Source organism: Candida pseudojiufengensis (genome assembly GCF_024610245.1).
Source record: "Candida pseudojiufengensis strain CBS 10847 chromosome Unknown scaffold1, whole genome shotgun sequence".
Lineage (NCBI taxonomy): Eukaryota > Fungi > Ascomycota > Pichiomycetes > Serinales > Debaryomycetaceae > Lodderomyces > Lodderomyces pseudojiufengensis.
The window spans coordinates 889,837-917,288 of record NW_026261530.1 but is presented as its reverse complement, the minus strand read 5'-3'; the positions used below and the strand labels follow the sequence as shown (position 1 = coordinate 917,288).

Sequence of the window (27,452 nt, the reverse complement as noted above, 5' to 3'; positions counted from 1 at the left end):
ATTGATGCAATTTATGGAAATGATTTAAAATTTTTTTTTCTGTATTATGTTATTGTGTTTGAAAAAAAAATAATTTATTACTAAGAAAATTTGTGTCTCGTCTTAAAACACGAATTGCGACTCTGAAACGATGCATTTACGAACTCTTATTTTTAGAATTACCTAATGATTTGAAATCATGAAAAGTCCATAAGATTCTTATGATCAGTCTTTATCCAATCCCTAGAGAAAGCGTAGGACCATACGATCAATATGACTTAATCGTTAGAGTTTTGTTAAATCTAATGCCTCAAATTTCTTGTTTGCAACCAAAAGGAGTACTTGAGAAAAAAAATTACTTTTATATAGAAAATTCTAGAAATAGTAATGAAATTGTTTCAAATTATACACGAGAATAAGTATTTTCTTTCATCAACCAGCGTGTTCAACAATTTGACTTACTAACTTACCGTCCTTAATGGTTGAGACAAATTGTTCTGGAACAGCTAATTCCTTGAAATCATCATTTGCTTCAGGAATATTAATATTTAATGCAGTTGTAGAACTAGTAAATACTTGACATTGATTTTGAATACTCTCATTTGACAAATAAATAGATCCTTCATCTGATTTATCAATACTTATCATTGGTACCAAACCGAGAACTTGAATACCATATTTAAATGACTTAATGATATCAACACCGGAGATTAAAGAATCAATCACTATACCAATATTTTTAGTTTCTGAAATTGATATTGCATTTGCTTTTCCTTTCAATTGAATCGTAATATCACTACAATTACCAATGAAAACAGATTGATGCATTTCTACTTCAATGACAATTGGTCCTGATGCATCAGATTGTGTGAAATTTTGTATAATCCATTTTGTTCCATCAACCAATTCCTTTTTAGCTGGTTTTTTAACTAAAGATGATGTATTTGTATCATTACTTGAAGCTGATGACGAACTTGCTAAGTTCTTTGGTTTTTTTGGTGCCACTGGTGGTTGTTTTCTTAATTCTGGGTTTTTGTGGGTCATTTCTGATTTATCAACTTTTTTTAAACCAGATGTTACATTTGAACCTTGATTTAATTGAGCAAAAACTGCATTCATTCCACCTTCAGGTGCTGTAGCAGATGCTGTAGCAGATGGATTAGCAGAAGTATTCGATTCTTCGAAAAACGAAGCTGGTGGAGGTGGTGGAGGCGCTGGCGCAGATGCAGATGCTGCTGCTGGTGGATTATTAGAATTGTCTGTAGCAGTTTTATTTGAACTTTTGAAATCATCTATAGCTTGAGCGAATGGTTTACCATTTGCATTCCATGAAGGACCTTGAGTTTGATATTCCTTAACATAAGCTTTTAAATTATCAAATATATCAGATACTTGTTTCACCCATTCCACATTAGCATTATCTTTGTCTTTATATTCTTTTAAAACTCTATCAGACCAAAATTTAGCACTATCTTTAATATCAGAAACATATGAAACAGGGGTAGGCACTCCAAACCAAAATATAACTGCTGCACTTTCACTCAAAGTATTCAAATGATTGAAAAAATTGGATCTACGATTATCATCTTTTAAATTATTGATTTTTGTGATTTTTTCATTAGTTGGTGCTAAAAGTTCAGCAAACAATGGATCTGAGTAATCAGGTTTTTGAGATTGGGATACAATTGTCAAAAATTGAATTTGATCTTCAAAGGCTTGTTGGAAAAGTTGGGCTGATTCCCCAACTAGTGGATCAATTGACTTTGAATTTTCAACAAATGGTGAAACACTTTCATTGATAAATTGTTTGAATGCAACGATTGACTTTGGTTCGGGAATCTTTTCTTCTGTTGACGAGGTTACGGGAGTTTCTGAATCTTTCAATGCAAGACCTGAATTAGATTCATTTTGCGAAGTGATCAAGTTAGTTGACGAGTTTGAATTATTATGATGTTTGTTTGCTTCTTCTTGAAAAACGGTTATATCTTCAAGACGTGAAGTAGCTGCTTCTAATCTTTTTAATATAGTAACAATGTTATACCCTTGAACATTGAACTGATTCTCTTCGCCTGACATTGTTCTTCCTTGATTGGAATTAGTTGAGTTGAATTATGTTCAAATTGAACAATTCGCGAGGTTTTGAAATATCAACTCAAATTCAATATGCGGTTGAGAATACAGATTTTTAATATTTGAAATTTCAAAGTGAAGTAAACCTCATTTTCGAACTAACCACAAATATATCGTTGTGTCACAGATAAATGGCTCTATCTAAGCTAAGGCTGGAAGAAGAATCATTTCCACCACAAGAAATACATTATTTGAAAGACATTAAAGTAGGATCCAATAAACCAGAACCGTTTTATCAAAATTATGAACCAAATGTTCCAATTGCCATAGATTTAGGGACGTCTACTTGGAGAATAGGTTTAACAAATAACCCAGAACCAAATAATGTTTTTCCAGGTATAATTTCTCGACATAGAGATCGTAGAGCTTTAAAGACTTTGACCATAATTGGAAATGACGTGTTTGGTGATTCCGCATTAAAATCAACAATGAAAACTCCGTATGATGGACCATTAATTACGAATTGGGATTATATTGAATTTATGTTGGATTATTCTTTTGAACATTTGGGTGTAACTAGCACTAATGGGAAATTAAATAATCCCATTATAATGACTGAACCAATAACATGCCCTTATAATCAAAGGAAAACAATGTATGAACTACTATTTGAGGCTTACCAAGTACCAAAAGTTGCTTTTGGTTTGGATTCATTGTTTTCATTCTACGATAATACAAATGGTAAATCTACAGGGTTAGTAATAGGAAGTGGGAATCAGCTGACGTCGATTATTCCGGTGATTGATGGTAAAGGAATAATGACACAAGCAAAAAGAATTGATTGGGGTGGAGATCAGTCTCAACTGTACTTATCAAGATTGTTAAGCTTGAAATACCCATATTTTCCAAATAAATTAAATCAAAATCATACCACAAACTTATTTCAAGACTTCTGTTATGTATCGAAAGACTATGATGAAGAATTAAAGCATATATTGGATATGGATATACTAGAGTCAAAAGATGTTGTAGTTCAAGCTCCAGTTGAAATAAATGTGTCTACGGAACCTAAAAAGTCAGAGGAAGAGTTGGCGAAACAAGCAGAGAAAAGGAAAGAGCAAGGTAAAAGACTACAAAAGCAAGCTCAACAAAAAAGAATTGAGAAATTAAATCAAAAACAGCAGGAATGGGATTATTATACAAAATTTAAAGAAGATAATTCATTTTTAAGTCCCGAAGAATTTGAAGAACTTTTAATAAAAGATGGATTTGAAGATTTGGAAGATTTTAAAAAATATATGAATTCTTTAGATAGGTCTTTGAAAAGAGCAGCCAATTTAAATGAAGATGGTGGTGATGATGATGATGAAGATGAGGCAGAACCAGCAAAAACTTGGCCTCTAGTAGATATTCCAGATGATCAATTGACAGAAGATCAAATTAAAGAAAAACGAAAACAAAAATTACATAAAGCAAATGTTGAAGCTAGGGAAAGAAACAGAGAATTGAAAAAGCAAGAAGAAGAAGCAAAAATAAAATTTGAACAAGAACAACAAGAATGGAGAGAACGAGATTTAGACGATTGGAGTAATACTAAAAAAGTTAAATTAGCAGAATTAATTAGTAAATTCAAAGATAGACAAAAATTATTAGAGTCAATGAAAGATAGGAAATCGGCAGCTGCTCAACAAAGAATGAAAAATATAGCAGATTTGGCGAATGATGATAATGGTTCAACCAATGCTGCATCTAGAAAAAGACGACGTAATGCAAATGCTACTATTGATAATGACCCAACTGACAATTTCGGTGCTAATGACGATGATTGGAATGCTTATAGAGAAGTCTCCAACAAGAGTGTTGAAGAAGAATTAAATAAAATAAATGATGAAATAGTTGCAGTAGAAGAAGAATTGCTCAAATATGATCCAAATTTTCATCATGAAGACACTTTTGCGGCTGCCAATACATTCGATTGGAAAAATTCGGTTCTACATAAATTTATACATGGACCAAGACCTAACATAACCATAGCCATGCAAGCAGAAGGATTATCACCTGAAGAAATTGCAAATCATCCTGAAATAATTCGAAAAAATCATCAAATTCATTTAAATGTAGAAAGAATAAGAGTTCCAGAAATATTATTTCAACCAACTTTAGGAGGTCTTGACCAAGCTGGGATAAGTGAGATAGCGAATGATTTACTCGTTAAAAGACTAGGTGGTGATTTTTCTAGTGGTGGAATTTCTTATAAAATGGCTCAAAATGTATTTTTGACAGGAGGATTAGCTTTAATCCCAGGTTTTCAAAGTAGAATTGAACAAGACTTTAGATCATTCCTTCCTACTGGTGTGCCGTTGCATGTCAAAAGAGCAAAAGATCCATTATTAGATCCATGGCATGGAATGTACAAATGGGCAAATAATGAAGAAGATTCACGAGACGCGTATGTAACGCAAGCAGAGTATGAAGAGTTAGGTCCAGAGTATATAAAAGAGCATGGTTTGGGGAATGCTTGTATTTTGTAAATATATATGTCTATTATTTGTTCAAATAAGTCTTATTTGGACTTGTTAGCATTCGGATTGATACCCTTTTTTCGTAAACTTATTTTCTTTGATTTCTCCATTATAGCATCATCTTCCTCGTTATCAAATGTAGTGAAGTCATCGTGAATAATTCCTTCTTCCTCAGCTTCAGCTCTTGCAGCATTTTCTTTCTCTCTTGCACCAGCTTTTGATATATCATGTGGAGAAGGTGCAATCTTCTTGAATTTAGCAACATAAAACCCGTCAACATTATAAGTATGTGGGTAATATCTCCTTGTCAATTTTATGCTTGAATTAAAATGTTTACCTCTATATGATGTAAATCCTTCTTTACCAATGGCTAACCCTGTTTCTACCAATTTCACATTTGGACGTTTCCTTAATGCATAATCAACAACTGCTTCATTCTCATCAACTGCTATAGAACAAGTTGAATAAACAATCACCCCACCAGTAGGAGAGTTTGCATCAACTGAATCAATAGCAGACAATAATAATTGTTTTTGTAAATGAGGAATTTGCATAAAATCTTTTTCAGTTCTGCTTACTTTCACACTTTCATCTTTGGCAATAACACCTGTACCCGAACACGGAGCATCTAATAGTATTCTATCAAATCCTCCTATAACTTTTGGAAATTCTCTAGCATCATAATTACAAACAATGGTATTTTTGCATCCTAAACGATGTATATTTGCAATTAAGGATTTTGTTCTTGCTTTATTTGCATCATTTGCAAACACACAACCTGTATTTTTCATTAATGCTGATATATATGTAGTCTTACCACCTGGAGCGGCGGCCATGTCCAAAATTCGTTCATTTTCTTGTGGATCTAACGCCATTACTGGTAAAAATGATGAAGCAGCTTGTAAAATATATTGACCTGCTAAATATTCTGGAGTAGCACCTATTGGAACTTGTGAATCAAATATTTGAAGTCCTACTTTCGTCCATGAACCAATAGGTTGTAAATTAACACCACGATTTACTAAAGCTTGGGCTAAATCCCTCCTTCTTGTTTTCAATGTATTCGTCCTTATAGTTATAGGTCTAGCAATCTCGTTAGCTTCGAAAAATTCAATAGCCTCAGCAGGTGAAAATAAATTAAATAATTTATCCGCTAAAAATTCAGAATATCCAAAATATTCACATATATCTTTTATTAATCTAGTCACATACTCTGCCCTTGATTTTCCTTCTTCTGCTAAAGTTTTAAAATTTTCCAATACTTTTACTATTTCGAGCATCCTCGTTCTTACCATAGTAATATCTTGTGGTCCTTGTGTCATTTCTTCTTCTTCCTCGGCCGTTGGTAAAACCTTCGCTCTAGGCTGTATTATTCCTTCCTCTAACAATTCTTTCTCTGCTTCTTCTGCCTCTTCCGCTTCCTCTTCATCCAATTGTTTCGAATATAGTTCCATATTTTGAGCATTTAGCCCTTCTAAATCTTCATCCTCCTCATCATCATCTGAAAACATGTGCTTTACACGTTCCTCCTCATCTGAATCGAGATCCTCTTCATCGTCATAAACACCATTTTCTATATCAAATTCATCATTTAATTCTTCTTCTCCTTCATCTCCATTGTCGTCATCAGATTCATCAAATAAAGATTTCTTTGCAGACGCCAATTCTTCAAGATTCACTTCTGGTAAGGCATTTTCATCTTCGGTTGTGTCGTTCTTTGCCTTTGATTTTGATTTTGATTTTGAATCTTTAGCTTTCTTACTTCTCGTATTGACTTCTTCGGTGCTTGACGTTATATCATTTTTTGATTTCTTATTTGAAACTGGTTTTAAATCATCGTTAGATTTTCTTTTCTTGCCTAATTTTTTCTCTTTTGAAGCTTGAAATTCATCGTAGGTTGGTGGTAATCCTTGCTTGTTTTTGGCCCTTCTACCCATCTATGTTCTGAATTAATTGGTGTATAGTAATGATTTAATTTTATGTAAAAAGTTGATGAGATGAGAGATCTAAAAAAAATAATTTACGAATATCTTGATGCATAAAATCGAAATTGAAAAGTACATCAACTTGAACAAATTCTCAACAATTACTCGACAGAACCTCGAGTTCTTAACTATTACAAAACCATCCCTCATTTTCTAGATACTTCTGTGAATATTTATACAAGTTTGGCAATGAGTAATGATAATATAACTGTTGGACAACACGTTTTAATACGGTTACCGTCAAACGGATTGAAAATTGTTCAAATTCAAGACTCAGGTATTATTGGATTGGGAAAATTTGGACATTTTGAAGTTTCTAATATACATGGATACCCTTTAGGAACTTCATTTGAAATAATAGGAGACAATGGAGTTCGAGTGATCAAAAGTCTAACGGATCAAACCAACAATGTAAATCAAGAAATTGAAGAAAGTGAAGAAGTTCAAAAAACTGTTTTAACCCAGATGTTCAGTAACAGTGCCGAAAACAATCAAAACATAATCGATATTGGATCCAAAATTCAATCTTTGACGAAGGAAGATGTAGATGAATTAAAAAAATCCGGAGCTTCATCAGACATAGGTCAACTAATCATCGATAAAATGATTGCAGGTCATGAAGGATTTGATAAAAAGACTATTTTTTCACAACAAAAATATTTGAAAAGAAAGCAACAAAAGTTTTTGAGAAGGTTTACCGTGGAACCACTAACATCATCAAATCTACTAGAATATTATGTTGACAAAGATCCTTCAAAAATGTTGAACCTAAGTGTAGATACTTTGGGATTAATCATGACATACGGTAACGTAAGACCTGGTGGAAATTATTTAGTGATTGATGAAACAGGAGGGGTTTTGGTGTATGCAATGCTCGAACGAATGAATCAACAAGGATCTATTATTGTTTTGCATGAAAATGAGCATGCCAATTTGGTTGCTTTGAAATATTTAAAAGCTCTGGAAGAAAATCTAAATAAAGTTGTAAGGCCGGTAAATTGGTTGCAATTTGCCGAACCAGAGAATGAAAAGATAGATTGGAAAGATGAAGATACCACAGTGATGAAACCCAAATACGTAGAGCACTACCTTAGGAAAAAACAGAAAGCAGCTAATATAAATACAGTACTTGATATGGTTGTAAAAGGTAACTTTGATGGATTTATTTCAATGTCAACATTATATATACCTGACGTTTTGGAATACATAATACCGAAAATTGGAGGGTCAAGGCCAATTGTTATATATAATCAATACAAAGAGCTTTTGGCGGAGGTGCAACAATTATTCACAAATGATCGTAGGGTTCTAGCGTCGTCAATACTTGAAACAAGAGTGAGACCTTATCAAACTATACCAGGAAGAATGCATCCTATAATGACGATGAAAAGTTTAGGTGGATATGTACTATGGGGTACTAAGGTTATACCTGACGACTCAGTTCAAGCTCTTGGAAAAGGAGTTAAACGAAAGAGAGAAGATTCAGAACAACCAATTGAACCTCAGGTTGAAACAAATTCTGTTGCAGTTAAGATAGAGACATAATTAGCTTTGTATACATTAACGATTGACTCATTGTCATATACCTTATCTCGAAACTTAATCATTAAAAACTTCTTTACACATCGACTCAAGTACACTTAGTTTTTTATCTTTTTGCCAGCCTATTACACATCTGACATTACCAGCAGAATCATAGCGTAAACCAACTCCCCAGACTTCATTGTCTAACATTTCTCGAACAAACTGTACTTGACTTATATATCCGACTTCAAAAACGAAACCTATAGCTCGTGAGGGTATTACCAAATTATTTATCAATTGATCATAAAATTCATTATCACCTAATAAAGCCAAAGCGGGTTCATGTAGTCTAACCGACTTCTCAACGCCAAATCGTAGAACCGATTTAGTATAATCTTTGGATAAAACGTAGGGAGGATTAGATGTTACTAAATCCACTGTATTTTCTTTCGTTTCATGTAATTCGACACCTAATCTGGGATCAAATAAATCAGCTATCTCGAAATTCAGGTGTACATAAAAAGTGGGGTTGTTGCTCTTGTACTTTTCTAAATTATATTTAGCTAAACTGATAGCTTTAGGTGAAATATCAAGTCCAGTGGAATTCAATTTCAAACAACTTTTGGAAAATTTATGTTGCATTAATAAAGGAATGCATCCAGATCCCGTACATGCATCTAACAAATTCAAATCATCAAAACCATGACTAGTCAATAAATTCGCTAGTGATTCCGTCCATTCGGCAGTTTCCCAACGCGGTATCAAAACTCCTTTACGACAAATGATATTTAATTCACCAAAAGGTTGAGTTCTAAGTATATACTGCAACGGTACTAGCTTTGATCTTTGGTTTACAGCTGAAACCCACTCTTTTCTCGGTAATTCTTCTTTAATCCATTTCAATTCCAATTGAGCTTTTTCAATGCTTCTATTTGCTTTCAAAAGTGGTGGAAGATAATTGGATATCTCTTTTGCTTTTCTGAATAATTTATTAGTTATCCTTGGCATAAATTAATCATTACTTGTTATTGAAGATTTTCTGAGTTGAAAAGTAAAAAACAGGAAGTACTAACCCAAATTTATATTTATTACATGATAGAGTAAAAATGAGAAATGAACATACATGAAGCAACAGGTCGCTTTATTATATACAAATTTATCTACGACATTCCCTTCTTTATATAGTACATATAAGCTCTTTCATGAACATTTTCAGCAAATGGTGAAATAACTTCTGAATGACCTGGTCTAGCTATTGGATCTCTTAAATAGACTGCATGACATGTATCGAATGAAATTTCTATGTGGGATGGTAAAATAGCAAAAGCACCTAAGAATGCTCTTGGAGTCCATGGAGTGAAAAATGATTTCGACGGATCTTTACGTCCATATAAATGCTTTTGCCAAGGTAGACTCACGAAAGCTTTTGTTTCATCTTCCAAAATTTCATCTTTGTTTAAGGATTTCAAGGGGGTAAGTTTGTCAGCATAAGATGGATCATAATTGCTCGTTTCGTTACCTGAGTTTTCAAAATTCAATCGTATTCTCTCCCATTCACTTTTCTCTAACTCTCTTAAAATATTGTTTATTTTCCTAAATTCAGTTTTTTCCTCAACACTCTTCTCGGAATCTTTTGAGAAATAAAGTTCCAAATTTGAATCACTATAGTCATTGATGATTGAGTTTTTGGAGTCTGCTAAAGTTTTATAGACCTGTACAAATTTCGTTTGTGCTAATTTGTTGCCGTATGATTCAAACGTTGATTCATTGACTTCACCCGTTGAGGATTTTCCCAACTCGATAATGTTCCTTAAAATTGATTTCTTATTAGTTTTATTTTGCTCGGACTTCATTATGGATTCAGAATTTTTTTGCTTAGCCATATTTCTTGCTTTTCTTTCAAAATTATTAATTGAATTCAATGAGTCAGGTTTATTTTGTTGCATTTCCCAAACTTTTTGTGGATTTTTTTTGGCCATGTTAACATAATGGTTCCAATACCTTATTTGTTTATTGTCTATTCCAATCGATTTGTTTAAACTTGGTTTTGATTTACCTAAAGCATATAATACTCTTTCCGGATCAACTGAGAAAACATCACCACTTTTTAATGGGAATGAAGGATGCTTAATAGTCACTCCATTAACTTTGACATACCCGCCCAAAATAAATTGTCTAGCTTGTCTCACTGATGATGCAAACATACTACGAAATAAGGCAAACTCTAATCTCTTCTCCAATGTTGCATAAGTCTGTAGTGTAATTGGGGTTTGTGCTATGTCTTGACCACCTTTTAAAGATGCATCCAACTGTGAAAAAGTCTTTAATTCTGGTTCAAACAATACTTTTTTAAATCGTTTTTCCCTTAAATGTTCCCCATGATACGATCTGGTTTCTGATTTGGCAGCCCATTTTTGTTGATATAAAGTCTTACCCAAATAATTTATGGGTTGTTTTCGATATAAATTGAATAAGTTGAGTTTGTTCATGGACATACCAATCTGGCCCCTCACCATTCGCGAGACATTGTCCAACCGTCTAGGCATGCTATGTTATTCAGAACTTTATTTTCAAGCTGATAACTTTTACTGCTAAAAGCTGAAAAAAAATTTTAAAATTAATTTAAACTTAAAACGAGATTCGTAATTACGACCGATAATATGTACAACCTTTTATATATGTAGGACCAATTCCAAAACATATACCACCTCAATCTTAATTAATTATTTATCTTTTATGCTGGTAGTCGATGCTCCATTAGGTCAGCTGCAGTCAACAGATATAACGACATCAAGAAAATGGTCAATTGAGGAGGAAATTGAACTCTTCAGTTTAGTTTGTGAATACAAACCAGCTGGAAAACAAAAGCAAAAGAATCTTCAAATAATTATAGATAAAATCAATGAAGGTATAGAAGATCAAACGACCGAGGGGCCATTTACAGAATCAGATATATTGGAAAAATTGACACAATTGTACGATCTACCTAAAATTGACGTGTTAGAAGATGGAAGTGAAGATAGTAGCTCGTTCAACGAAAATAGAACAGAAGCAGAAGAAATTGAGAATCAAGAGGCTGATGGTGAAGCAGGTACAAATGACAAAGAAAATGATTTAATTGAGAAGAAAGAAGAAGAGAAGAACTCTATTGAGGAGAAAGAACAGGAAGATAATTTGCAAGAAGCTTCAGAGGATGTTTCGATCGATAAGAAGCACAAAGAAAATACGAAGAATCGGGAAAGTGGGAAGAAAGACGTTGTGGCCGAAACAAAAAAAGGAGGCAAAGATGTGGAAGATGAGGAGGAGCCAGAAACAAAAGTGAAGGAGCAATCTATTAATAATGCTATTGAAGAATCAAAAGAGGAAAATGACGAGTCTGATAGAGGTAACGGTGAGACAAAGAAAAGAAAAGGTAGAAGCCTACGAGAAACATCAAGTAAAAGAAGAAAATTACGTTCCACGAACCAAGAAGAAAGTTTACCTAATGCAAGTGAGAGCATAGAACTCCCAAAACCCCATGCTGATGATGTGGAAGAAAAACCTGGCGAGAAAGTTAAAGAACATAACAGTGGCAATGAGGAAAATGAGACAAAGGTAACACATGATGATGGTGAGAAAGAGGTTGAAGGTAACGGTGACGATAACCGAACAGAAGTAGGGGAGGAGGAAGAAGAAGAAGAAGATCAACCCGATGTAACAATGGACAAACAAACTGAGTCGAAAGAAGATGCTCCAGCTAGAAGAACAAGGAAAAAAATAATTGGTCAAGAACAACCACAAACGCCCATATCATCCAGAAAAAGAACAAGGCAAAACGTTAAGTTTGAAGAGCAAAACGAAGAAGATGTAGAACAGGCTGCGGCAACTCCCGTGCCCAAAAAGAAGGCCAAAGCTAGCTCATCCGTGCAGCCTATTGTGCAAACACCTCAAACTAGGAGAAGAACTAGATCTGAAACACATTTTGATGAGGATACCGAACCAAAATCAGAAGAACAGAACAGTAAAAATAAGGCTGAAGAGAAGAAATCAGTTGGTAAAAGAACTGAGAAGGACGAAGAGAAGATGGAGGAAAGCAAAGTAAATGTTACTCCCAAATCAAAGGGTAATCCAAGAAGATCGAGCAAGGGCACTTTCCTACCTCAAAATCGACCTTCACCATCAATAAGAAGAAGCACGAGAAAGAAATAGTATGAGGAGTTGTATAAACTACTATTGTTTTATGAGAAATGAATCCCCTGTTGTATTATATATATATTCAGCTACTTTACTACCTAGTATTTTAGCTGGTCTCAAAATTTGTAAACTTAAATTTGTATTTATCAGTCTGTCTAATTGCGTTTTTGATTCTTAGTTGCCCTATTACCCCATAATTTGAAACTTAACTATTAATGTTTTTTTTTTTCGTTGCACCAAAATATTTGAAACGCGTCTCATCTTACGAGATCAAAATAAGTTTCGAAAGATTAACGATTGATATGAATTGATGATACTACTTCCAAGAGCTAACAAATTTGTCAAATGTTGTATCCTGAATATAGCTAGCTCCCCAAAATGTAAGTTGGCAACCATTGCAGCTACTTCCAAATCGGCTAATGTATCAAGAGAACTTGAAAACTGGGATAGAGGTGGTCGAAAAGACAAAAGCATTGGCAATGGCAAGAAAGTTAGAAAGGAGGAAATTAATTTTACACCATTATACGCGTCAATGAAGAGGTTGATAGATCTGAATCCAGGATGTGTTAGTCTTATACAGGTTGGGAGTTTTTATGAAATGCATTTTGATCAAGCTGAAGAGTATGGACCAAAATTGGGTTTGAAAGTTGCTTATAAAAAAACTAGTAATCATGTTATTCCAATGGCAGGTTTTCCCTTATCTCAACTTAAAAAATTTATGGAAATGTTGATACATGATCATGAAGTTAGTGTTGCAATCATTGATCAATATAATAACCTTAGCAAAACGAATCAAAATTTGATACATAGAAAGGTTTCAAGAATAGTCTCACCAGGGACTTTGATTGATGAATCATTTTTAAATTTTAATCAAAATAATTTCATGCTTTCAATATCGCTTCCGCCAAATATGATGAAACAGCCAGCAGATCCAGATATGATCATTGGATTAGCTTGGGTAGATGTTTCAGTCGGTGATACCTTTGTTCAACAAACTACATTGGGTAATTTGATTTCTGATATATCAAGAATTAATCCCAGTGAAATTTTGATATCAAAAGAGTATATGGAATCATCAAAATCATTTGTTGAATGGTTCCCACCTTTGCAAGAACTTAGACGATACTTTGTTAGGTTTCACAACACTCAATATTCAGATTTAAAATTACAATTTAAGGCAACAGTTCCTGCTGTGAGAAAGGCGTTGGAAGATTTAAGTGTTCGAGAACAATCAGCTTTAAATTTGGCTTTGTCATATGTCAATGTAAATTTACCAGACGCGGATTCATTACTAGATTTACCCATTAGATACCATAGTAAAGAAAGTCTTCAAATGGATTCAAGAACAAGAGAGGCTTTGGAATTGACTGAAAGAGGCTCAGGAAGGAAAGTCTCTGCTAGTGGGACTCTTTTATCGACGATACGAAGAACTTGCACATCATCAGGATCGAGATTATTGATCCAATGGTTAAACTCTCCATTATTAAATGTGAAAAAGATTCAAGAAAGGCAAAATTATGTGAAGCTATTTCTTTCCGAAAATCATTTAAGACTCGGTGTAAAACACCGTTTACAAAGAATAGCTGATTTTATACGTATAGTCCAAAAATTGTCGGCTGGAACTGGTGATGATATTACGAATTTAAAACAAATTGCTGATACACTAATTGAATTAAGGGACTTAAAATTATTTTTGGAAGAATTTACTAATAATAATATCGACAAATCGGAAGTGTTGTTGAATTTCACTAAACAATTTGATATCCCATTATATGTTGCTGAAACAATCAATGATGCCATTATTCAAGAGGAATTAAATAATATTGATGTAATTGATAACCTGGCTGTTGGTCAACAACGAGCCATTGATGATGATGAGGCTGAATTTGAAGAGGATGACTTATTTACGAATAATTTTATGAAACAATACAGGATAAGAGAAGATGAAGAATCAGTTTCACAATCATATTTTGTAATTCGACCGGACTATAATGAAGAGCTAAAGAAATTACATGTTGAGTTGGGAAGAATAGTTGAAAAAGAAAATGAATTTTTGCAGGATTTACTTAAAGAACTTCAGCAATATGATCCTAAACTTACAATATCTAAAAAGGATCAATTAGGGAAACTATATAATGTTTTGGCTATATCTGGTAAAGTGTCTTCGATAAAAAAAATTGCCCATGCATTACATCGTGACGTCTTACTGCAAAAGAAAACAACACTCGTTTATAGGCCCGCAATGTGGAATACATTACAACAAGAATTGCATTCTAAACAAGATTTGATAAAAGAAATTGAAAACGAGATTATTCAAAATTTGAGAAATGTGGTTATTAATGAAATTCCTAAACTTAGGTTATTAGCAAAAGCTGTTGACTTTTTGGATGTAACATCTTCATTTGCAACAATAGCAGAGGAAAATGATTGGGTGTGTCCAAGTATTGTTGAAAGTTCAAAATTGCGAATTCAAAAAGGTCGTCATGTCGTTGTTGAGTCGAGTTTAAAAAGTTCTGGTAATATGTTTACTTCAAACGATTTGTCATTGAGTGCAACCAAAGAAAAATTATGGGTAGTTACAGGTCCAAATATGGGAGGGAAAAGTACATTTTTGAGGCAAAATGCATTAATTGTCATATTAGCACAAGCTGGTTCATTTGTGCCGGCTGAAAAGGCAACAATAGGTGTCGTAGACAAAGTATTTACTAGAATCGGAGCATCTGATGATTTGTATAATGACTTAAGTACGTTTATGGTAGAGATGATTGAAACAAGCAATATTTTAACTCATGCAACTTCAAAACTGTTAGCTATAGTGGATGAAATCGGGAGAGGTACAAGCGGGAAAGAAGGTCTTGCTATTGCTTATGCTACCTTGGTCACATTATTGAAGAAGAATAAGTGTCGAACACTATTTGCGACTCATTTTGGGGTGGAACTAGATAAGTTGCTTAAATCACTGAATGAAGACCAGTCCCTCATAAAATTTTACAGGACAAGAGTGTTAAAACCAAAAAATGAACAAGAAGCAGCATTCATAGATCATACATTGGAACCTGGTATTAGCGAACGTTCTTACGCATTTGAAGTTGCTAAAAAAGCTGGATTTCCTAATTTTGCATTAGAAGAGGCGGAAACTATTTATAGTAAGTTATCTATATCTCCATATTGAGATCGTGTAAATGCATAGATTGTAGATATTCAATATAAATATGTTTTTGCGGAACAAAAATAAACTTTTATCCTGATCGGTTATTGGAAAGATTGATTCTGTTGGTTGGCTTGATTTTGAAGTTGTTGTAATAATAACCGTTGTAAATGAGCTAATTGAGCAGGATCAACATTTTGATTCGACGTTGGGGCGCCATGTTGTGGTTGCGGTATAGATTGATACGGTAATTGTTGTTCCTGCTGTTGTTGATATTGGCTTTGAGGATTTGAGTATTGTCCGTATGGTGAAGGCTGATTTTGCTGGAGTGCACCGTATTGTTGAGGATATTGTTGTGGTACTTGATATGGCATTGCTTGACCATATGGACGGTATCCAGATGGTTGTTGAGGGGCATGATTAAAATTGTGTTGGTTAGGATTATATGGAACCCCATACGCTGATGGTTGAGGAGGGGACTGGTACGATTGAATTGGTATTTGAGGTAGTTGATAATTATTTTGGTTTCTTGGGTGATACGTTTGACTTATCGGAGAATAAGATGGTATATGTGCCCGATGAGCAGTAATATGATTTTCATTTGGCTTATGCACTTTTTTACCTTTATTATCATTGTTGGCGTTGTCCCTTGCACCTTTGTTTTGTTTGTTTTTTCTTTTCTTTTTAGCTTGCTTGGCTGCTTGCTCTTGCTCATCATCACTAAATTCTTGTTCTTCTTCAGGAATTTCTTCATCATGACAATTACTTGCATCAGTTCCCTTTAAATATTTTATTGAATCAGTATATAAAAATTGAGAATCTGATACAACATAAAAAACCGTTTTTCCTTTACTATCCTTAAACTTTGCAAATTCTTCCGGGCTGTTGAATTTCACACTATATATTGGTTGTTGAACTCTACCAAAAATCTCAAACAATGGTCCTATCACTGTTCGGTCGTCAAAACAAAATATAGATTCTTCTTTTAGTATTCGAAATTCTCCTGAATATTTTGCTGTTATTAAAACACTATTATCAACAAGTCCGGTAATAGTTCCTATTTCCTCTATCGGTGAATTATTTGGTATTTGGTAATTTTCTGGTAGTGTTGGTGCTTTTTCATTAATTTCATTAGCTGACTTGATTGGTCCTTCATTTGTTTCTCCTTCTTCATCATCTCCTATGTCCTCATTTGCATGATTGGTATCGGTATCGGACATTTCCTCATCTGTTGAAGTGTTTGAGTCACTTTCACTTTCACTTTGCAGGCTTTCGTCATTTTCATTTTCCTCTGAGGATATATCATCAACATTTATGTCGTCGTCAGAAAAGGCTTCCAATTTTTCGGTAGCATCAATTTCAGGTAAGTTGCTTAGTGTAGATGCTCCAAGTTCGTTAGAATCCTCTATATCTTTCTTGTCATCAAGAGTCTCCTCTGGTTCCTTTTTATCATCTACAGTCTCTGCTGGCATTTGCTTGACACTGGCCTCGCTTTTCTTCTCTTCAACAGTATCTCCCCCCTCGTCAATTTCCATTAACTTTGCTGAATCTTCCTCCGGTTTCTCCTCACTTCTATTGTCAACTTCCACATCTTCTGTTTCCTTTTCGAGTATATCGTTGGCCACAGTAATATCAATTGGAGCATGATCTGTTGCTTCATTGGTCAAAGTTTGTCGAGACTCTTGAGTCATTGGTCTTTCTTGTGATTCAGCGTTGTGTGTATTGACTGCATTCTCTTGGTTTAAATCAGGTAGAGACTTCAATGGTTGGTCTTCCAAATTCTGGCTGAGACAAGCTGTACTGTTTTGATATGATTCATCTGGTTTGGTAACTATATTTTCAACTTGATTGTTTAGGTCTGATGCTTCTGCTTTTTCATGTAAAGGGAAATGACTTTTTTCATTGATCCCTGTTTCTGCCATTGTTGGTGGTAATGAATGTGAAGGGAAAGATCAATAGGCCTTGATGATCATCTCCATATTCTTTAGTTTTAGTTTGTGTAACTTTTGTTTCAGATTCATAACACAAAACTGGTCTTTGATTAAAGTCGAAACATGAAGAACAAAATTATATCGACTACAAAAAAACCCAATTCTCATAAACTAATAAAGATTCATCTTTTACACATAGGCTTGGCTTGATTGTTTATCTCTTAAAACAAGATGAAAAACATTTTCGGCACAGAGTCAGAATCTGATTATGAAATTTTGTGATCTTGTGCTAATTATTAAACCGGAGACACTCCGCTAAGTCTAAACGCCAACGTTATTTGTAACTGATGAGATCTAATGTTTAATATCACTTTGTAGCACCCACTGGTCTAATGTGATCTGATGAAACGAATCTCTGTAGCTCAGTCTACGTAGCTCATATAGTTATGGCCGCGATTGGTAGCCTGTTTATTTAGGGCTCTAGCCCTTGAACAATACTCTTACTCTTAGTTTTCAGCACCATCGGGACCCCGAAAAACTGAATTGTTAAACAAAGTTCCAACAGCTCTACAAAGGTCAAAGTCAATGAGTGGCCTACTTGATTCACATTGTAAAATTCAAGTTGTATAATATACTCTTGGTAATTATAGACCAATCTTCCTTTTTCTCGTAAATATTTTGTGAAACTTAGTTGTTAGACGCATCAGTGAGTGAAAAAAAAAAAAAGTAATATTATCAAAATTACTTGAAATTTTTCATATTTACTTCTCTTTTTCGAACAATCAATCCTCCCCACCTTAATCAAGTTCAACAATAATCAACCATGGGTGCTTACAAATATTTAGAAGAATTGCAAAGAAAAAAGCAATCTGATGTCATGAGATTCTTATACAGAGTCAGATGTTGGGAATACAGACAAAAAAATGTCATTCACAGAGCTTCAAGACCTTCAAGACCAGATAAAGCTAGAAGATTAGGTTACAAAGCTAAACAAGGTTTTGTTATCTACAGAATTAGAGTCAGAAGAGGTGGTAGAAAAAGACCAGTTCCAAAAGGTGCTACTTACGGTAAACCAACCAACCAAGGTGTTAACCATTTGAAATACCAAAGATCATTAAGATCAACTGCTGAAGAAAGAGTTGGTAGAAGAGCTGCTAATTTAAGAGTTTTAAACTCATACTGGGTTAACCAAGATTCAACTTATAAATATTACGAAGTTATTTTAGTTGATCCACAACATAAAGCTATCAGAAGAGATCCAAGATACAACTGGATCGCTAATGCTGTTCACAAACACAGAGAATCAAGAGGATTAACTTCAGCTGGTAAAAAATCAAGAGGTATCAACAAAGGTCACTTATACAACAAAACCAAAGCTGGTAGAAGACACACTTGGAAAAAACACAACACTTTATCTTTATGGAGATACAGAAAGTAAACTGTTTGATCAGGTGTTGTGCATTTGTAAAATTATTGAGTTCATGTTTGAGAAATTACTGAATAGTAAGATGTGTATGTAGCATTTTTAGGATTAACAATGAAATACATGTTTGATAATTTTATGATCACCGAATTATTTGTAAAAACTCTCTTTATCTGGACTATTTTTATCGATCGATGGATGAGCAAGCAGACCAATAGTTCATTTGTAAAGTCTTCATGAGATCGGTAGTGAAAGCCTGTTCAGGATAATTGAATAAGAGTCAATTTATTTTATTAACTTAATTTGCAATTTTTTACTTTATATGCAATACTCGACCATAATAAATTCTCAACTTATTGATGAATAGTATAATCTCTCCTTCTTAAATTTGAATTGAAACAATTTCAGTTAATCAATTGGGTAGTTTAATTCCAAGAGATCGCACATCAATTTTATTGCTTCAACATTCAATATCAAAATTTGAAAGTTGATTGATCCTTCATTATTAATTTTTTTTTTTTTTTTTTTGGGATATCATTTTAATCTTTAATTTCGAATTTACAATCGTTTGATTTCGCAACTTAAAAGACTCAATTAACATCACCATCTATCATATTCAACTAATTCTGAATAGTTACAAATGACTGAACACAAACAAACTGCAATTTTGTCAGTCTATGATAAAACTGGATTATTGGATTTAGCGAAAGGTTTAGTTAATGCAAATGTTAGAATATTAGCATCAGGTGGTACTGCGAAATTAGTTAGAGAAGCAGGATTTCCAGTTGAAGATGTTTCATCAATTACACATGCTCCTGAAATGTTAGGAGGTAGAGTTAAAACTTTACATCCAGCTGTTCATGGTGGTATTTTAGCAAGAAACTTGGATAGTGATGAGAAAGATTTAGAAGAACAAGGAATTGAAAAAGTTGATTATGTTGTTTGTAATTTATATCCTTTTAAAGAAACTGTTTCAAAAATAGCAGTTACTGTTGATGAAGCAATCGAAGAAATTGACATTGGAGGAGTTACTTTATTAAGAGCTGCAGCTAAAAATCATCAAAGAGTTACTATTTTATCTGATCCTAAAGATTATTCAAACTTTTTAGAAGAATTGAAAACTGGAAATATTACAACTGAAACTAGAAATAGATTAGCTTTAAAAGCTTTTGAGCATACTGCTGATTATGATGTTGCTATTTCAGATTTTTTCAGAAAACAATATGCAGAAGATGTTTCTCAATTACCATTAAGATATGGTGCCAATCCACATCAAAAACCTGCTCAAGCATTTGTTTCACAAGGAAATTTACCATTCAAAGTTTTGAATGGTTCACCAGGATATATAAATTTATTAGATGCTTTAAACTCATGGCCATTAGTTAAAGAATTATCAGCTTCATTGAATTTACCAGCTGCTGCATCTTTTAAACATGTTTCGCCAGCAGGTGCAGCTGTTGGATTACCATTATCAGACGTTGAAAAGAAAATTTATTTTGTTGAAGATATAGAAAATTTATCCCCATTAGCAAATGCTTATGCAAGAGCAAGAGGTGCTGATAGAATGTCATCATTTGGTGATTTCATTGCTCTTTCAAATATTGTTGATAAACCAACCGCACAAATCATTTCAAAAGAAGTATCAGACGGTGTCATTGCCCCAGGTTATTCTGATGAAGCTTTGGAACTTTTGAAAAAGAAAAAAGGAGGTAAATATTGTATTTTACAAATTGATCCAAATTTCACACCAGAAAATTTGGAAAACAGACAAGTATATGGTGTTACTTTACAACAAAAAAGAAATGATGCAATTATAAAAGGATCATCATTTAAAGAAATTGTTTCTAAAAATAAGGATTTAACAGAACAAGGTGCAATTGATTTAACCCTTGCAACAATCGCATTAAAATATACACAATCAAATTCAGTTTGTTATGCCAAGAACGGTATGGTCATTGGTTTAGGTGCTGGTCAACAATCAAGAATCCATTGTACTAGACTTGCTGGTGATAAAGCTGATAATTGGTGGTTAAGACAACATCCAAGAGTTTTAGGTTTTAAATGGGCAAAGGGAGTTAAAAGACCAGAGAAATCAAACGCTATTGATTTATATGTTTCAAATCAAATTCCAACTGATGAACCTGAGAAATCAGAATATGAATCAAAATTTGAAGAAATTCCAAAACCTTTAACTACTGAAGAAAGAAAAGAATGGTTAAGTAAATTAAATAATGTTGCATTATCATCAGATGCATTTTTCCCATTCCCAGATAATGTTTATAGAGCAGCTAGATCAGGTGTCAAATTCATTGCTGCTCCAAGTGGTTCTGTTATGGACAAAGCTGTATTCAATGCAGCAGATGCCAATGACATTGTTTATGTTGAAAACCCAATTCGTTTGTTTCACCATTAATTTTAATTTAATATAACGCTATCATTGTATGTAAATCATTAATCATGTTTTCGAATTTCTTTTTACTTGTATGAGACCTATCTTCTTGCAAGATGTTTCGTCGGAACTGCTTATATTTTGAGTGAACTGGCATAAACCTCTTCAGTTGAGCCTAAATTATACAACACGTCAGACAAAAAAATTTCAACTTTTCCGTGAAAAAAAAATAAAATTAAGAAATTGCATATGTTACGTCAAGTAGATTAATTTATCAAATTCATTCAATCTTTCACTTAACTCACACCCCGAATTCACTTTCAATCTAATTATACAATGGCATCATCTGAGTATAATTATGACGAAGAAGGGGAAACCTGGCCATTTTTTATATTGGCTCTATTGTCATTCATTTTAATCCCAATTACAATCAATTATTTTGCAACTTTATTAAGTACAAGTGATCCAACCAAAATTAATTCAAAAATTATTGGTTCAATTAAAGAAGATGCAGAAACTTTGAAAATTGATAATTTAAATGATATAAAAAGTTTTAGAAATAAACAAAGATCATCGAAAATATTGAATAAATCATTAATAATAATTGTTTTAGGTTGGGCCACTGTTATATATCTTGGATTATATGTAACGAAAGAAACCGACATGACTGGATTATTTGATCCATATACTATTTTAGATGTCTCTTTCACTGCAAGTGAAAAAGAAATCAAAAGTCATTATAGAAAATTATCTTTGAAATATCACCCAGATAAGTTACCAAGAGATTTAACTGAAGAGGCTCGTTTAAAAATGGAACAAGAATATATAAAATTAACGAGTGCATATAAAGCTTTAACTGATGAAGTTACTAGAGAAAATTTCATTAGATATGGACATCCAGACGGAGAACAACCTATCACTCATGGAATTGCATTGCCTCAATTTTTAGTTGAAGGTAAATATAGTGCAATTGTAGTTGTTATATATTTCATTTTAATTGGTATTTTATTACCTGTAATTGTTGGAAAATGGTGGAATAATGTTAAAAGTCATACTAAAAAAGGTTTACATATCAATACTGCTGGTAATTTTGTAAGAAAATTTGCTGATAAAGATCCTGCAAAAATTTTTACTCCCGATGTCATTTTAGACTATATCGTTGAAAGTGAAGAAATTAATGAAATAGCTCCAAATTTAAATCAAAAGGAAAGAAAGCAATTGGTTCAAGATCATTTTGATAGGAAACGTAGTACTAATGAAAAACAAAAAATTGAATTGATTGCCAAAATACCGTTTTTGATTGATGGATTAATAGACATTGCAACTGTTTTCAGATTACAGGATGCTATATTTGCAGCAGAAGATTTGAAAAAGGCTGTCATTCAAGCAGTTTCACCAAATGGAAAATATCAAGAAATTTTACAATTGCCATACGTTGATAAAGAAGTAGTTGTTAAACAACCGATTAAAAAACTAGGTAAATTATTTGCCGTATCAAAAGAAGAAGCCCAAAAAGCTTTAGGTATTACAGACACTGCAAAATTCGAAACAGCATTAGCAGTTGCATCACAAATTCCATCTTTGAGAATTATCGATGCTGAATTCAAAGTTCCAGGTGAAGAAGAAGTTAATCCTCATTCAAGTTGTCATATTTCAATAAAATTTTTAGTAAAATCACCAAAATTAAAATCATGTCCTGAAATTGATGAAGAAAGATTAAAAGATGAAGAAACTTTAGAATATATGAAAAATCCTTTCACTGTAAATGAACAACAACCAAAATTACCTTTTGCATATGCTCCAAATTTCCCATTACCAATTCGTCAAAATTGGTCATGTTTTGTAATACAACAAAAGGAAAATAAAATATTTGAAGATACAAAACCATTAATTTTAGAAAATATAGATTTATCAAATTTAAATTTAACACAAGAAGAATGGATTGATGGTACTAAATGTACTATTGGAAGATTTAATATACCAATTCCTACACCATCTGGAAATGTTGGTACTTATTATTATAGAGTTGTATTAAAAAGTAATGCTTATTATGGAGTAGATGTTGATATTCCAGTAGATTTAGAAGTTGTTCCATTACCAAAAGAAAAATCATTAGCAGGTATTAAAAAATTAATGGAAAAACGAAAAAAAGAAGATAATGATGAACTGGAATCGGAAGAAAGTGATAGTGATAGTGATATTTCAGATCCTGAAGAAGATAGTTTAGCAGGAGCATTAGCTGCTTTAAGAGGTGAAATTACAAAAGCTAAAAAGGATAAAAAAGAAGATGAAGAAGATGATGATGAAGACGAAGATGTATTTACAGATATAGATACAGAGACTGAAGATGAAAGTTAATAAAGTGCGGTTAAAATAATACATATATATATATAATTACACATATTCATAGGTTTAGTCATTACATTTCAAAGTGAATTCTTATACTTTAAGTTTTAAAATATATGCATCAGGATTCTCTAATCCTTGTTCCTTATAATAATCTTTCACTATATTTTCATCCTGTATAAATCCCTTTTTCTTATACCATTGCAAAGCATATTCATTATTTACATGTACATGAATTAAAATTTCATGAATAAATCTTTTTTTAGTTTCTTCAATAATCCAATTTAATAATTCAGATCCAATACCTAAATTTCTATATTTTTTTAAAACTGCAAAACTTTCTATATATACACAATTTGGAGTTTTTTGTAATATGGATGAATTGATTGATTCTTGATATGTTGATTTTATTGAATTATTACTAAAAGTTTTTGCTTTTATTGCTCCAACTGGTAATTCTGCGTAATATGCTAATTGTACAAGATATTCATTTGATTCTAGACTAGATTTATACCATGATTCTGGATAAATAGTTGGTAAAGAAACCTCATTTATTTTTTTAAATACTCCAATGTTATTTATCGTTGGATCGTCTAATGCTATAATATTTCTGCCCATTGTGAGTGCTTGAATTTAATTGATTTGAGATTGAATTGATATTGCTTAATCGCGGTGATATGATCTAATAATTTTTTTTCAATTCGAATTTCGCAGTCAAATTTGAATTGAATTGGAATGCAATATTTACCTAGTTGTTTCAAAAGACATTGTAGCTAATCTTAACTGGTTTTTTCGAACTACTGTGCTAAATGATTTTACGAGTATCTAAGTGATGGGTGAGTCCATGCCTGATGTGCCCATTAGACATATCTAATATTTAAGTGAGGAACTTCGAGACTTTTGTCTTAAAATCAATTGTAGTGGGTTGGTCAATTGATCTGGACAGTCTGTTTGGAGTCGATTTGGCTAGGTCTTTGTGATTCAGCTTTAATTATCATTTTGTTATAGCTGAATTCATATGCATTTGATATGTAAATTAACACAATAGAAAAATAATGTCTATGATGTTAAAACTCCGCATTTGAAATATTATTTATTCTCTCCAAAATATTTGATTTAAGTAATTTTAATACAACCACAACTAACCGAATCATTCACCTTACCTGTTTCACAATATTAAAGTTCCAATTTCACAAATATTGAAAAAATGATAACTCAAATCATAGTTTTCCTACTTATATTATACTTTGTCAAAACAATTTATACAGAATTTGTATCAAATGGTAATCCATTTTCATCAAAAAATTCACCAATTGAATCAATAGTAGAAGGAAAATTTACTCCTAAAACATTACAAAAATATAATGGAAAAGATCATCCTAAAATATTTATTGCTGTTAAAAATAGAGTATTTGATGTAAGTCAAGGTTCTGCATTTTATGGTCCAGGTGGACCTTATGAAAATTTTGCAGGTAGAGATGCAAGTAGAGGTTTAGCTTTAAATTCTTTTGATCCTTCTGTTTTAACTCCAATTAATGAACCAATTGATGATTTAAAAGATTTAAAAGATTTAGAAAAAGAAAGCTTGGAACAATGGGAAGAACATTTTGAAAATAGATATAAAGTTGTTGGAACTTTACATGAAAATGGAGCTGTAAAAGATGAAAATTAGAGAGCATTTAGATGAGTTTAAGAACTGATGTCTTGAAAGAAGCTATTTATTAAATCTATATAATATTTATTAATACAATTAATACCACCATATAATACCATAAAGTATTATTGTCTCAAATAATTTCTGCGACACTCTTAATTTTTCCGACCGACTTCCATACAATAATGAAAGAGATGGAAAATTTCAATTTGAAGAAAAAAATATTGAATCAAGACTACTTCAATCATAGGTCAACTACTCACTGGATCAATTCAGTTTGAATCCCACTATATTACTAAAAAATCTAGTTAGACAATTTGCATCTGAAATTTTTTTTTTTTATTTATAAATGAGTTTTCGTGGAAGAGGAAGAGGAGGATATTCTTCAAATAATACTTATAATCGAAATTCATTTTCAAATCAACAACAAAATGTTGATGCATATGTTGCAGCAAATGCATATCCTATAGAAATTATGGGATGGAATGGAGCAAGTTCACAAGAATGTATAAATTTTATATCAAGAAAAACTAGAGTTATTGTTACAAATTCAAGTGTTGATCAAAATACTGGAATTTTAAAAGGTTATGTTAAAAATGAAAGTCAAGCAAATGAATTATTAAATTGGTCTGGAGTTAAATTTGCAGGACAAACTTTAAAATTCTCGAAGGGATCTTCTAATTTATCTAATCAATTGGGAGGAAGTAGTTCGTCAACTGGAACAAGTACAATTGAAACTATAACAAATTTTTTAAAATCAAGGTATCAACCAGAAATAAAAATGTTAAATTTAAGTAATGTTAAACAAGATCCAAATTTAAATGCATTAGGATTTTTTGGATCAGTATCAGTATCATCTAAATTTTTTCCTGCATTAATGAAAATTGCAAGTGATTTAAAAATTGAAGTTGATAGTATTGATTTATCAAATAATGAATTACAAGATTTACAAGCATTATCATCAATGGCTCAAACTTTCCCAAAACTTTTAAATTTATCATTACAAAATAATCAATTTTCAAAATTAAAAGTTTTTGAAACTTGGAGACATAAATTAAATTTTTTAAGAGAACTTATATTATTTAATAATCCAATAGTACAAACTACAAATCCTCAAGAAATTCAAAATATTAAATTAGAATTAATGAAAAGTTTTCCTAAATTAGTAATACTAAATGGTGAACCATTAAGAAATGAACAAATTTTATTAACAAATACAACTTTTCCATTTGAAAATCCTCAACCAATGTTTTTTCAAGATGTTGATTTACAAAATTTATCAACAAATTTTATAACAAATTATTTAAATTTATGGGATAATAATAGAGCAGATTTAATGATATTATATCAAAATGAATCTCAATTTTCAATGCAATTAGATACTGCACATCCTTATCTAATTGAAGATTCAACAAATAACGCGAATTTAGATTTTGGAAATTATATTTCAAATTCAAGAAATTTAACTCGTATATCTTCGGGTAAAATAAGATTAAATAAAGTAAGTATTGGACAAGAGCAAATTTTTAAAAGTTTTCAACAACTACCTAAATCAAAACATGAATTGGCAAATAAACCAAATAATTTTAGTATGGAAACTTATAAATTTGCTCCATTAAATGGAGTAATAATAACATTACATGGATCATTTGATGAAGTAGGACAACCTGAAATTATAGATACTCCACCACCTTCAGGACCAAGAAATAATACAAGATTTCATCATTCATCAAGTAATGGAAATAGAGGTAAAAAAGTAGCATTAAATAGAAAATCATTTGATAGAACGTTTTTAGTTCTACCTGGTCCTAATGGAAGTATGATAGTAGCAAGTGATTTATTATTAATTAGACCTTATTCAAGTGAGACACCTTGGAATGTATCGCATCAACAACCTCAAGCACAACCACAATCACAATCACAACCTCAACCACCACAACAACCAAGTATAGCACAAATCACCACATCAGCAACAAACGCATCAACACCATCACCAGCCCCAATACCCCCAACTCAACAACCGATACCACCAATAACAGCATCATCAACAGCAACAATATCAGATATCCCACCAGAAATTAAAACAAGATTCCCACAACAACAACAACAAGAATTAATTATAAAAATAATAAATGAAACAAGATTAAATTTTGAATATACTATAATGTTATTAGAAAGTTCAAATTGGAATTATGAAATAAGTTTAAATAATTTTAAAAATTCAATGGGTAGTTTACCTAGAGACGCATTTATATAGACCATTTTTTGTATAGTCTTTTAATGAAATAAGGAAAAAAAGTCTGTAAAT

General features: G+C 32.3%; 15 protein-coding genes across 15 annotated transcripts; 9 read left to right on the top strand and 6 right to left on the bottom strand. All coding sequences in view use genetic code 12, as the record gives it.

The window, feature by feature from the left end:
- Window positions 1-411: 411 nt before the first annotated feature.
- Window positions 412-2,055, bottom strand: SRV2 (adenylate cyclase-binding protein; the record flags this gene model as incomplete). The annotated part of the gene is made up of 1 exon (XM_051758321.1): window positions 412-2,055. The coding sequence occupies one exon, from the start codon at window positions 2,053-2,055 to the stop codon at window positions 412-414; it is 1,644 nt and encodes a 547-aa protein (XP_051613890.1).
- A 185-nt stretch (window positions 2,056-2,240) lies between these two features.
- KGF55_003517 (uncharacterized protein) lies at window positions 2,241-4,580 on the top strand (the record flags this gene model as incomplete). Its single annotated transcript, XM_051758320.1, has 1 exon — window positions 2,241-4,580. One exon carries the CDS (start codon window positions 2,241-2,243, stop codon window positions 4,578-4,580), a length of 2,340 nt encoding a protein of 779 aa, XP_051613889.1.
- A 32-nt stretch (window positions 4,581-4,612) lies between these two features.
- KGF55_003516 (rRNA (cytosine-C5-)-methyltransferase) lies at window positions 4,613-6,508 on the bottom strand (the record flags this gene model as incomplete). The annotated part of the gene is made up of 1 exon (XM_051758318.1): window positions 4,613-6,508. The coding sequence occupies one exon, from the start codon at window positions 6,506-6,508 to the stop codon at window positions 4,613-4,615; it is 1,896 nt and encodes a 631-aa protein (XP_051613888.1).
- A 237-nt stretch (window positions 6,509-6,745) lies between these two features.
- KGF55_003515 (tRNA 1-methyladenosine methyltransferase subunit) lies at window positions 6,746-8,101 on the top strand (the record flags this gene model as incomplete). Its single annotated transcript, XM_051758317.1, has 1 exon — window positions 6,746-8,101. One exon carries the CDS (start codon window positions 6,746-6,748, stop codon window positions 8,099-8,101), a length of 1,356 nt encoding a protein of 451 aa, XP_051613887.1.
- A 54-nt stretch (window positions 8,102-8,155) lies between these two features.
- On the bottom strand, window positions 8,156-9,088 carry KGF55_003514 (S-adenosylmethionine-dependent methyltransferase; the record flags this gene model as incomplete). The annotated part of the gene is made up of 1 exon (XM_051758316.1): window positions 8,156-9,088. The coding sequence occupies one exon, from the start codon at window positions 9,086-9,088 to the stop codon at window positions 8,156-8,158; it is 933 nt and encodes a 310-aa protein (XP_051613886.1).
- A 152-nt stretch (window positions 9,089-9,240) lies between these two features.
- KGF55_003513 (mitochondrial 37S ribosomal protein uS4m) lies at window positions 9,241-10,626 on the bottom strand (the record flags this gene model as incomplete). Its single annotated transcript, XM_051758315.1, has 1 exon — window positions 9,241-10,626. One exon carries the CDS (start codon window positions 10,624-10,626, stop codon window positions 9,241-9,243), a length of 1,386 nt encoding a protein of 461 aa, XP_051613885.1.
- Window positions 10,627-10,816: 190 nt separating this feature from the next.
- Window positions 10,817-12,268, top strand: EAF7 (Eaf7p; the record flags this gene model as incomplete). The annotated part of the gene is made up of 1 exon (XM_051758314.1): window positions 10,817-12,268. One exon carries the CDS (start codon window positions 10,817-10,819, stop codon window positions 12,266-12,268), a length of 1,452 nt encoding a protein of 483 aa, XP_051613884.1.
- A 295-nt stretch (window positions 12,269-12,563) lies between these two features.
- Window positions 12,564-15,425, top strand: KGF55_003511 (mismatch repair ATPase; the record flags this gene model as incomplete). The annotated part of the gene is made up of 1 exon (XM_051758313.1): window positions 12,564-15,425. The coding sequence occupies one exon, from the start codon at window positions 12,564-12,566 to the stop codon at window positions 15,423-15,425; it is 2,862 nt and encodes a 953-aa protein (XP_051613883.1).
- An 80-nt stretch (window positions 15,426-15,505) lies between these two features.
- KGF55_003510 (RNA-binding snoRNP assembly protein) lies at window positions 15,506-17,323 on the bottom strand (the record flags this gene model as incomplete). Its single annotated transcript, XM_051758312.1, has 1 exon — window positions 15,506-17,323. The coding sequence occupies one exon, from the start codon at window positions 17,321-17,323 to the stop codon at window positions 15,506-15,508; it is 1,818 nt and encodes a 605-aa protein (XP_051613882.1).
- Window positions 17,324-18,155: 832 nt separating this feature from the next.
- RPL15A (60S ribosomal protein eL15) lies at window positions 18,156-18,770 on the top strand (the record flags this gene model as incomplete). The annotated part of the gene is made up of 1 exon (XM_051758311.1): window positions 18,156-18,770. The coding sequence occupies one exon, from the start codon at window positions 18,156-18,158 to the stop codon at window positions 18,768-18,770; it is 615 nt and encodes a 204-aa protein (XP_051613881.1).
- Window positions 18,771-19,395: 625 nt separating this feature from the next.
- ADE17 (bifunctional phosphoribosylaminoimidazolecarboxamide formyltransferase/IMP cyclohydrolase) lies at window positions 19,396-21,168 on the top strand (the record flags this gene model as incomplete). Its single annotated transcript, XM_051758310.1, has 1 exon — window positions 19,396-21,168. The coding sequence occupies one exon, from the start codon at window positions 19,396-19,398 to the stop codon at window positions 21,166-21,168; it is 1,773 nt and encodes a 590-aa protein (XP_051613880.1).
- A 312-nt stretch (window positions 21,169-21,480) lies between these two features.
- KGF55_003507 (protein-transporting protein) lies at window positions 21,481-23,502 on the top strand (the record flags this gene model as incomplete). Its single annotated transcript, XM_051758309.1, has 1 exon — window positions 21,481-23,502. The coding sequence occupies one exon, from the start codon at window positions 21,481-21,483 to the stop codon at window positions 23,500-23,502; it is 2,022 nt and encodes a 673-aa protein (XP_051613879.1).
- An 81-nt stretch (window positions 23,503-23,583) lies between these two features.
- NAT5 (peptide alpha-N-acetyltransferase subunit) lies at window positions 23,584-24,108 on the bottom strand (the record flags this gene model as incomplete). The annotated part of the gene is made up of 1 exon (XM_051758307.1): window positions 23,584-24,108. One exon carries the CDS (start codon window positions 24,106-24,108, stop codon window positions 23,584-23,586), a length of 525 nt encoding a protein of 174 aa, XP_051613878.1.
- A 589-nt stretch (window positions 24,109-24,697) lies between these two features.
- DAP1 (Dap1p) lies at window positions 24,698-25,162 on the top strand (the record flags this gene model as incomplete). The annotated part of the gene is made up of 1 exon (XM_051758306.1): window positions 24,698-25,162. The coding sequence occupies one exon, from the start codon at window positions 24,698-24,700 to the stop codon at window positions 25,160-25,162; it is 465 nt and encodes a 154-aa protein (XP_051613877.1).
- Window positions 25,163-25,493: 331 nt separating this feature from the next.
- MEX67 (Mex67p) lies at window positions 25,494-27,401 on the top strand (the record flags this gene model as incomplete). The annotated part of the gene is made up of 1 exon (XM_051758305.1): window positions 25,494-27,401. The coding sequence occupies one exon, from the start codon at window positions 25,494-25,496 to the stop codon at window positions 27,399-27,401; it is 1,908 nt and encodes a 635-aa protein (XP_051613876.1).
- Between the last annotated feature and the right edge of the window lie 51 nt (window positions 27,402-27,452).